Source organism: Myripristis murdjan, chromosome 14 (genome assembly GCF_902150065.1).
Source record: "Myripristis murdjan chromosome 14, fMyrMur1.1, whole genome shotgun sequence".
NCBI lineage: Eukaryota > Metazoa > Chordata > Actinopteri > Holocentriformes > Holocentridae > Myripristis > Myripristis murdjan.
Genome location: NC_043993.1, coordinates 38,312,060 through 38,322,759, shown reverse-complemented (window position 1 = coordinate 38,322,759; position 10,700 = coordinate 38,312,060). Strand labels below are relative to the sequence as shown.

Below are 10,700 nucleotides of genomic sequence, written 5' to 3'. Positions count from 1 at the left end.
ATGAGTGTTTGTCTGGAGGAAGAGGAGGGCAGAGCTGAGTCTCCGGTCTCCAGCTGTGTGTCTGTGAGGAGCGACTGGTCTAAAGATAAACCTCCACAATTCAGTGGTGAACCTGGAGCTTCACACACAAAGTAAGAGCTGTGTTGTGCTGGAAGTCTGCCTGATGCAACATGATCACATGAGATCAACAGTGGCTCAGTCGTGTCAACATGACTTTGGAATCAGAAGAGATAAATAATCCAAACCCAGCAAATCAGAGTCTTTGGTTCACCAGTGAATGACATCATCAGCTGACACAAAACTTTCTCGAGTCATCTCTCTCTCACGCTGAAAAATAAAGTTGCCACTTAGAACCAAACATGGTTCTGAGATGAAATTCACCTAGGGTAGGTGAAGAAGTGGCACTCCAAACTTAAGGGCAAGACCAGGCTCAAAATTCAATTTCAAAAGGTTTTACTGCTGACGCTGATGAAGGCGTCAGCATTAAAACCTTTTGAAACGTCAGCATTAAAACCTTTTGAAATTGAATTTTGAGCCTGGTCTTGCCCTTAAGTTTGGAGTGCCTCTTCTTCACCTACCCTAGGTGAATTTCATCTCAGTATTCTTCCAAGTTGAGCACCCACTACCAATTGGCTAAGAGGATGCGCACCTGTCCTAGATAACTTTAATTAGTTATCTCCACTCTCATAACCAAACATGGTTCTTCAGAGTGACGCCTTGGAAGGCGCTTTTCTGACCATGATATATATATTTTTAAAATCCTTAATGGTTCAGTGGTGCCTCAAATGGCCATAAAAACAGTTCTTTGTGGAACCAGTAACAGTTCCCCATAGAAGAGTGAAGAGAAAAGATACATGGAAACAGCAGTTAATTTTTATAACTTAAAGGAAAAATAAAGGGGCTCTAGTTTCGCAGACTGGGTGAGGCGGGGGCGCAGCACAGCTGCGCTTCGTCAACTTGGTGTGGCCAGGTGGATTTTGCAAGTTTGGCACGCCATGCGCCGTGGTGCAAGGACTCCGCCATCCCTCTTACCGGCGGAAGGGAGGAGAGAAGGCGTGGAGTGGGTTTGACACAGCCGATTCACTTTAAACCAATCAAATGAGCCCCTGTCCTCGCCTTTAAAATGCGCTGCGCGAAGGCATAACGAATGTTTACACAACTGACATGGAGGTCTACTGCCCCGGGCGAGGTGGAGCCAGTGTAGTGGAAGTTTGGCTGACCGGCGCGCACACGTCACCAAAACCTCACGGGCAGGTTTCCGGAATGTCAGGCACATTAACAATGCAATAAATCCCCACAAAAACCACTATTCAATGCTACTATCTCAATCAGCACATAAATTTACCTCCATTTCGACTGTCCCGTCAAATCTGATGTCAGATCAAAGGAGATTGGCACCGTTTGTGCTGATTGTGAGGTTTTGGTGACGTGTGCGCACTGCCCACCTGTCAGCCAAACTTCCACTGCGCCGGCTGCGCTCCACCTTGCGCTGAAAGTAGACCTGGTTTCAGATGGCAAGCTTTGAGCGCATCTCGCCGAAGCCTTTTGGCACGAAACTGTCACTGCGCCAAGCTGAATCTGTCAGCACCTCCCCCTTCTGCGCCACCACTCCCATCTCAGCGCGCCTCGGGCTGCCAAACTGCCAAACTCAGCGCGCCTCGGGTTGCGCTGCTCGAAACTAGCTCTGCGGGGGGTTCGCCTCACTGTGCCACCCTGGGCTACACCGGCAAACTAGAGCCCAAGGTGTCAACTGGAACTGAAAGTAGTTCCTCATAGTGGTGCTACAGGAGAACCACTTCTGATTCCACAAAGAACCTTTCAGACCCTCCTGCTCCTTTTTTTTCTTTTTCAAATAATCATTCCTTTAAATGGTGCTTCAACGAATCCTCAAAGGGGCTTCGAAGAGCTTTCTCAAAAAGTTCTTTTAGGAACTAGAAACTTTGTCAAGACCTTTACATATAAAAAATGATTCAAAGACCCCATGAAAAATGGAGTCTTGGGCTGATGTATTTCCTGTTGAAACAAGAAGTTCGGACGGGGCATTGACAAGTGCAAACCAGGAGAATCTCAGTCTGAGAGAGAAACACAATTTTAGTTGCTGGGATGAGGTGGATGAGAGAGCATGTTTAAAGATTTGTGAAGGTTTTATTGGTTGAAATTTTAATTTACAGCCACTAGTGCAGGATGATGTCACTGTTTAAGATGCTGTTTTACAGGAAGTAGAGGTCATGTGAGGTCATCTCATGTGGACTTTAAATCAAAAAGTTGTTTGGAGAACCTTTTTCAAAATAGTGGAGCCAATTTGATATGTGTATTTGTTGGAACTAAATGTGTAAAATGTGTGTGCTTCCAGAGATCAGGAGCAGAGGCAGAGGGCCGAGTCTCCGGTCTCCAGCTGTGTGTCTGTGAGGAGCGACTGGTCTAAAGATAAACCTCCACAATTCAGTGGTGAACCTGGAGCTTCACACACAAAGTAAGAACCGTGTTGTGCTGGAAGCCTGCCTGATGCAACATGATCACATGAGATCAACAGTGGCTCAGTCGTGTCAACATGACTTTGGAATCAGAAGAGATAAATAATCCAAACCCAGCAAATCAGAGTCTTTGGTTCACCAGTGAATGACATCATCAGCCGACACAAAACTTTCTCGAGTCATCTCTCTCTCACGCTGAAAAATAAAGTTGCCACTTAGATCCAAACATGGTTCTTCAGAGTCACAACTTAGAAGATGCTTTTCTGACCACGATATATATTTTAAAAAATCCTTAATAGTTCAGTGGTGTCTCAAACAGCCATAAGAACAGTTCTTTGAGGAACCAGCAACAGTTCCCCATAGAAGAGTGAAGAGAAAAGATACATGGAAACAGCAGTTAATTCTTATCTCTTAAAGGAAAACTAAAGGTGTCAGCTGGAACTGAAAATAGTTCCTCATAGTGATGCTACAGGAGAACCACTTCTGATTCCACAAAGAACCTTTCAGACCCTCCCACCCTTTTTTTTTTCTTTTTCAAATAGTGTTGCAAAATTCCCGGAATTTTCAAAGTAGGAAAATTTCCATGGGATTTTTTGGAAATTATTGGGAATTAATGGGAATAAACGGGAATTTTGGGGGAAATTCCAGGAATTTATATTCACTGCATTCACCCGGTCATATACATGTATACATAATAAACATTTTGGTTTGTTATAAGCAGATATGCATGCAAACATGTTACATTATAATGAATTTCTAGGGAATTTTGGGGAATTTTCCCTAGCTGAGTCAAACTGTGTTAATTCAGGCATAGGACTGTGTGCAGTACTATTGTTAAGGTGTGCACATGAAGTGGTTCAAACTACGCATTCAAATGCATAGAAATGCAGGAAATTGAATGGTGATGCTGATGTGATGATCGTCTGTCTCAGTGGAAGTGCTGCAGCCTAGTGGAGTATAGGCTACTGATGGATGATGATCAAATGTACTGGAAATTATTTGCATATGTGAATCATGGTGCACAGTTGAATTTGCATTGAATCATGCAACATATTAGTTTCCACCAAAATGCAAAGTTAACTGTTTATATTTAAGTTTTATATTTAAGTTTTATATTTAAGTTTTATTTCACACACTTGGGTAAGGGGATGATGTTTTACAGTATACTGGCATTGTGGCCTTTGGGTTAGAGGTGAGTCCTGAGTTCAGGACATTAGGGTTTCCATTTCCAAAATGGTGATATTGATGTTGGCATTCATTTTATTGATTATTGTTTATTTTTGCCCCATTCACCTTAAGTTAACAACAACAAAAACGAAAATTTCCAAAATTCCCAAGCTTAAATTTCCATGGAAACTTTTTAAAAACCTCATTCAAATTGATGACAAGAAAAAAAAAGAAAATTCCCAAAATTCCCGAGCCGAATTTTCCCGGGAATTTTCGGAAAAATTGAAAAAAAAGTGACAGCAAAAATCTTCTGAAAATTTCCAATATTCCAGAGCAAAAATTCCCATGGGAATCTTTGGAAACTTTCCGGGAAATTTACCGGAAATTTTCCACCCTTTTGCAACACTATTTTCAAATAATCATTCCTTTAAATGGTGCTTCAACGAATCCTCAAAGGGGCTTCGAAGAGCTTTCTCAAAAAGTTCTTTTAGGAACTAGAAACTTTGTCAAGACCTTTACATATAAAAAATGATTCAAAGACCCCATGAAAAATGGAGTCTTGGGCTGATGTATTTCCTGTTGAAACAAGAAGTTCGGACGGGGCATTCACAAGTGCAAACCAGGAGAATCTCAGTCTGAGAGAGAAACACAATTTTAGTTGCTGGGATGAGGTGGATGAGAGAGCATGTTTAAAGATTTGTGAAAGTTTTATTGGTTGAAATTTTAATTTATAGCCACTAGTACAGGATGATGTCACTGTTTAAGATGCTGTTTTACAGGAAGTAGAGGTCATGTGAGGTCATCTCATGTGGACTTTAAATCAAAAAGTTGTTTGGAGAACCTTTTTCAAAATAGTGGAGCCAATTTGATATGTGTATTTGTTGGAACTAAATGTGTAAAATGTGTGTGCTTCCAGAGATCAGGAGCAGAGGCAGAGAGCTGAGTCTCCGGTCTCCAGCTGTGTGTCTGTGAGGAGCGACTGGTCTAAAGATAAACCTCCACAATTCAGTGGTGAACCTGGAGCTTCACACACAAAGTAAGAGCTGTGTTGTGCTGTAAGCCTGCCTGATGCAGCACCATCACATGAAGTTGTATTTAGGAAGCAGAGCTCATAGGATTTAAGTAGGTGCCTGATTAATTAATTAAGTGATTGATTGATTGATTGATTGATTGATTGATTGATTGATTGATTAATTATTTCCGTGTATAAAGGTTGGAACATTATGGAGGAGGTACACTATATTACCAAAAGTATTCGCTCACCCATTCAAATGATCAGAATCAGGTGTCCTAATCACTTGGCCTGGCCACAGGTGTATAAAATCAAGCACTCAGGCATGCAGACTGTGAAACAAGACATTTGTGAAAGAATGGGCCGCTCTCAGGAGCTCAGTGAATTCCAGCGTGGAACTGTCATAGGATGCCACCTGTGCAACAAATCCAGTCGTGAAATTTCCTCGCTCCTAAATATTCCACAGTCAACTGTCAGCTCTATTATAACAAAATGGAAGCGTTTGGGAACAACAGCAACTCAGCCACGAAGTGGTAGGCCACGTAAAGTGACGGAGAGGGGTCAGCGGATGCTGAAGCGCATAGTGCAAAGAGGTCGCCGACTTTCTGCACAGTCAATTGCTACAGAGCTACAAACTTCATGTGACCTTCAGATTAGCCCAAGTACAGTACGCAGAGAGCTTCATGGAATGGGTTTCCATGGCCGAGCAGCTGCAGCCAAGCCACACATCACCAAGTGCAATGCAAAGCGTCGGATGCAATGGTGTAAAGCACGCCGCCACTGGCCTCTAGAGCAGTGGAGACGCGTTCTCTGGAGTGATGAATCACGCTTTTCCATCTGGCAATCTGATGGACGAGTCTGGGTTTGGAGGTTGCCAGGAGAACGGTACATTTCAGACTGCATTGTGCCGACTGTGAAATTTGGTGGAGGAGGAATTATGGTGTGGGGTTGTTTTTCAGGAGCTGGGCTTGGCCCCTTAGTTCCAGTGAAAGGAACTTTGAATGCTTCAGGATACCAAAACATTTTGGACAATTCCATGCTCCCAACCTTGTGGGAACAGTTTGGAGCGGGCCCCTTCCTCTTCCAACATGACTGTGCACCAGTGCACAAAGCAAGGTCCATAAAGACATGGATGACAGAGTCTGGTGTGGATGAACTTGACTGGCCTGCACAGAGTCCTGACCTGAACCCGATAGAACACCTTTGGGATGAATTAGAGCGGAGACTGAGAGCCAGGCCTTCTCGACCAACATCAGTGTGTGACCTCACCAATGCGCTTTTGGAAGAATGGTCAAAAATTCCTATAAACACTCTCCTCAACCTTGTGGACAGTCTTCCCAGAAGAGTTGAAGCTGTAATAGCTGCAAAAGGTGGACCGACATCATATTGAACTCTATGGGTTAGGAATGGGATGGCACTTCAGTTCATAGTATGAGTAAAGGCAGGTGAGCGAATACTTTTGGTAATATAGTGTATATGAAGCCATTCCAATGCTCAGTTATGTCTCATAAGTCGTTGCAGAAATTTTTGGGTTCATACCATTTGTTACACTAATTTAGTTGCAAAATGTAACCATTTTCGACCACTGGAGAATTAATAAAAATGGCTGAAAAGTCCTCCAAAACACCACATTAGGACACCAAGACCCTGAGGAACACCTGAGAAAAATTCATGCTTTGATTTGGTGTCAAACACTGTTGACATTTGCACATTTCTGTAAGAATTACATTCTTCGGCAATTTGATGGCGAGCATTCTGTTGTAGAAATCTGTTAGAAACTCGCACTTATTGTCAATGTACCTGGAAAACCAGACATCCTCTGAACGGCCTCGCTCTCTAGTTTGTGAAACTGCAGTGAAATGGCTGCTACATCATCACACAGGAATCAAATGTTGTTCATTGAATCCACAAGAGTCTCAGCTTTAGTTGCATGACACCTGTATCTCCACCAGCCGTAAACCAAACATTTGACAATATGCAACTTCACATGTATTGTGTCAGTATTTTATATATGTAATATCTGTGCTTCCAGAGGTCAGGACCAGAAGCAGAGAGCCGAGTCTCCGGTCTCCAGCTGTGTGTCTGTGAGGAGCGACTGGTCTAAAGATAAACCTCCACAATTCAGTGGTGAACCTGGAGCTTCACACACAAAGTAAGAGCTGTGTTGTGCTGTAAGCCTGCCTGATGCAGCACCATCACATGAAGTTGTATTTAGGAAGCAGAGCTCATAGGATTTAAGTAGGTGCCTGATTAATTAATTAAGTGATTGATTGATTGATTGATTGATTGATTAATAATAATAATAATAAAACTTTATTTGTATAGCACCTTTCATACAAGAATTGCAGCTCAAAGTGCTTCACAATAAAAAGAAGAACATTTGAAAACATTAAATAAAACATTAAAAAGAATAAAACACAAATTAAAAGGAAAAGGCTAAAAGCGAGAACTTTGAAATAAAACAAAAGATGCAAATAAAACGATAAAAGACAAATAAAACAGGAGCTAGTTAAAGGCCAGAGTGAAAAGGTAGGTCTTTAATCTTCTTTTAAAGATATCTAGTGAGCTGGCTTCCCTGATATTTAAAGGTAGTGTGTTCCAAAGCTTGGGGGCATACGTAACAAAGGCGGCATCCCCAATTTTCTTTCGACTTTTGTGGGGAACCAATAAGCCAGCAGCAGACGATCGCAGTGCTCTTTGGGGTGCATAGCCAATAAGGGAGTTGGCAATGTAGCTTGGTCCTAGCCCATGAAGTGCTTTGTATACAAGTAGGAGAACCTTAAAGTCAACTCTAAATGTTACAGGGAGCCAGTGTAGGGCAGCTAGGACCGGACTAATATGCTCTCTCTTCCTGGTTCTGGTTAATAAGCGAGCAGCAGAGTTTTGGATGAGCTGAAGTCTGTCAGTAGTTTTCTTTGGAAGGCCAGTAAAAAGTACGTTACAGTAGTCAAGTCTGCTTGAGATAAAAGCATGTATCAGTTTTTCAGCATCTTTTTGATTTATAAATGGTCGCACTTTAGCGATGTTTCTAAGGTGGAAGAATGATGTCTTCGTCACCTTGTTAATGTGGGACTTAAAACTAAGATCTGGATCCAATACAATGCCAAGACTTGTAACCTCAGATTTGATCCTGGAAGCCAGTTTCCCCAAGTTAATGGACAGCATCTCTCTTTTTGTTTTGGGGCCCACTAACAGGATCTCTGTTTTGTCTTCATTTAGCTTTAAAAAGTTATCACTCATCCATTTGTTCACCGCCATGAGACAGGTAGTGATGGGATTTATCGCTGTAGCATCATTTGGTTCAGCAGAAATATACAGTTGTGTATCGTCCGCATAACTGTGAAAACATACATTGTGCCTTCTGATGATGTCACCGAGTGGCAGCATGTATAGTGAGAAAAGTAATGGACCAAGGCAGCTCCCTTGTGGAACTCCATAGCAGTTGTCCTGTTCCCCAGACACATGATCTCCCAGTCTGACGTAAAACTTTCTCCCTTTGATGTAAGTTTTAAACCAGTGTAACACACAGTCAGAGAGACCAACCAATTTTTCAAGGCGATTGATTAAGATGTCATGGTCAATCGTATCAAACGCAGCGCTAAGGTCTAAGAGGATAAGAATTGAGACCTTATTTTCATCATAGTTCAGTCTGAGGTCGCTGACGATTTTAGCAAGCGCCGTTTCAGTGCTATGATGTTTTCTAAAGCCTGATTGAAATTCCTCCAGGATGTTATTTTCTTTAAGAAAGGCATTTATTTGCACTGCAACTATTTTTTCAAGTATCTTACTAATGAATGGTATGTTTGATATTGGCCTATAGCTGCTTAGTGCATTACTATCTAGGTTAGGTTTCTTTAGTAAAGGTTTTACAACAGCTGTTTTGAACTCATCTGGGAAGATGCCAGTTTGAAGTGACATGTTTATAATTGCCAGGACATGACCTGATACACTGTTGAACACTCGTTTAAAAAATGCTGTAGGTACTGGGTCAACACATGAGGTAGTGGAGTTGCATTCATTAACAGTCTTACAGAGCTCAGATAATGTTATGCTGTTGAATTTCCCCATGGTTGCATTGTTTTTGCAGAATTTTCTGAGATCACCTGCGTTTGCATTTGTGTATGGATTAACAGGAATAGTAGTTCTAATTGATGTTATTTTGTTATTGAAGAACAGTGCAAGTTCTTCACATCTGGATGCAGAGATCTGTGGTGTAGTGGGAGCAGTGTTGAGTAGCTGATCAATAGTGGAGAACAATATTCTAGAGTTTCCTGAATTCTCTGTGATAATCTTGGAAAAATAGTTCATTCTTGCCAGACGTACTTCCTTGTTATAGGTGTTCAAGGCTTCTTTGTATATGTTACAGTGAACTGTGAGCTTGGTTTTCCTCCATTTTCTTTCAGCTGCCCGACATGCTCTCTTTGCCTTTTTAACACTGTTATTGTTCAACCATGGGGATATTCTGTCTGTAAACTTCTTTTTCACCTTTAGTGGGGCAACAGTATTTAAAGCAGCTGACAGGGCGTTGTTGAATTGCTTAACCATGTCATTTAGAGTGCAGTCACCACTATGTGGCTCAAATGATCTCATGAGATTAGCAAAATTAGCTTCGGCCTCATCACCAAGAAATCTCTTTGTAACCAAGTACTCCCTCTTAGTTTTCGTTAAGGTTAGGGTGGCATTGAAGAGCACACAGTGATGATCAGAAATGGGCAGTTCAAGTACTGAAACATTCCCAATGTTTAACCCTGTTGTTATTACCAGGTCTAGGGTGTTGCCATGCCGGTGAGTGGCTTCAGTTACATGTTGAATGAGTGCAAAGCTGTCCAGTATGTTCATAAACTCAATGGCACTGGAGTCGTTCTTTTTGTTGATGTGAATATTCAGGTCTCCATTCATTATTAACCTGTCATATCTAGTGATGGCAAATGAGACCATCTCTGTAAACTCCTGTAGGAATGCTGATGAGTATCCTGGTGGCCGATATAGTGTAACTATAAGTACTGCTTGTTCTGAATTGAGCTCAAAAGCAAGATATTCAAATGATGCAAAATCACCAAGGTCAATGTCATTGCATACTAACTGTGTAGAAAAAATGGCTGCAATCCCTCCTCCTCTCCTGTTTTGTCTGACTGACTGATAGAACTGGAAATTTGGTGGACAGGCCTCTAGCAGTGTTGCTGTACCAGTAACACTGTTTAGCCACGTCTCAACTAAAAGTATGCAATCTAAGTTCCTTTCAGTTATCAGATCCCTAATCAAGAAAGATTTATTGGCCAATGATCTGACATTAAAAAGAGCTAGTTTCAGCTGTAGGGATGATGTGACAGGAAAGGAGGATGACTGCTGTTGAACATTGACAGACTTCAGATTGTTAAGACAAGTGCCATATGGTCTGTGAATACTACGATGTGTACCTATTATCACAGGGATTGAAAAGGCTATTTGACCTCCATAGGGCCCTGACTTTTCCTGGAGAACATTATTGATATCAGTATCACAGCCTGGACCCGGCACATATCAGTCTGAATCACAGTCGTGAAGGTTTATGGGGGGTGGAGGGGCCCGATGACTTTTGGTCGATGGGTGTTTCAGGCGTGGCGGAATGGGAGGGGCATGAGGGGGGTTTCGGGGAGAAAATATGGGGATTTGACGTGGCGTAAGTTGGATTCCAATACTAACAAGGTCCTTCATCCTGTCAGTGAAATCCAGAAGTGGGGAGTCAGGACTGGAAGGAACAAGTGGGGGGCTTGGTGGGGACTGGGGTGGTGAAGACTGGGACTCTCCAGTTGGGGCTGGGGCAGACTCCTCTAGTTGGGGTGAGGGTGGTGATTTTGGAGCTGACACATCTTTCTGGGTCAGCTGTCCTCCATGGTCTGTTCTTATCTCAGACACAAGCAGTTCATCCCCACAGCGCCGACTTATCGGTTGTTTTGGGTTGTCTTGCTGCTTGTCCTTGGCAGGGGCTGCTGGTGTCTGACGCACAGAGTAGAAAATGTTGGAACACAACAGTCGCACTCCTGACTTATTCAGGTAAAATCCATCCG

At 42.4% G+C, this 10,700-nt stretch overlaps 1 protein-coding gene across 1 annotated transcript in view; it reads left to right on the top strand.

The window, feature by feature from the left end:
* The window catches only part of LOC115371061 (NACHT, LRR and PYD domains-containing protein 14-like), a 29,601-nt gene continuing 18,901 nt past the window's right edge, over positions 1-10,700 (top strand). The window contains exons 1-3 of the mRNA XM_030068176.1: positions 1-131; positions 4,558-4,677; positions 6,686-6,805. Coding sequence (XP_029924036.1) covers positions 1-131; positions 4,558-4,677; positions 6,686-6,805 — 371 coding nt within the window. The remainder of the gene's footprint in view (positions 132-4,557; positions 4,678-6,685; positions 6,806-10,700) is intronic.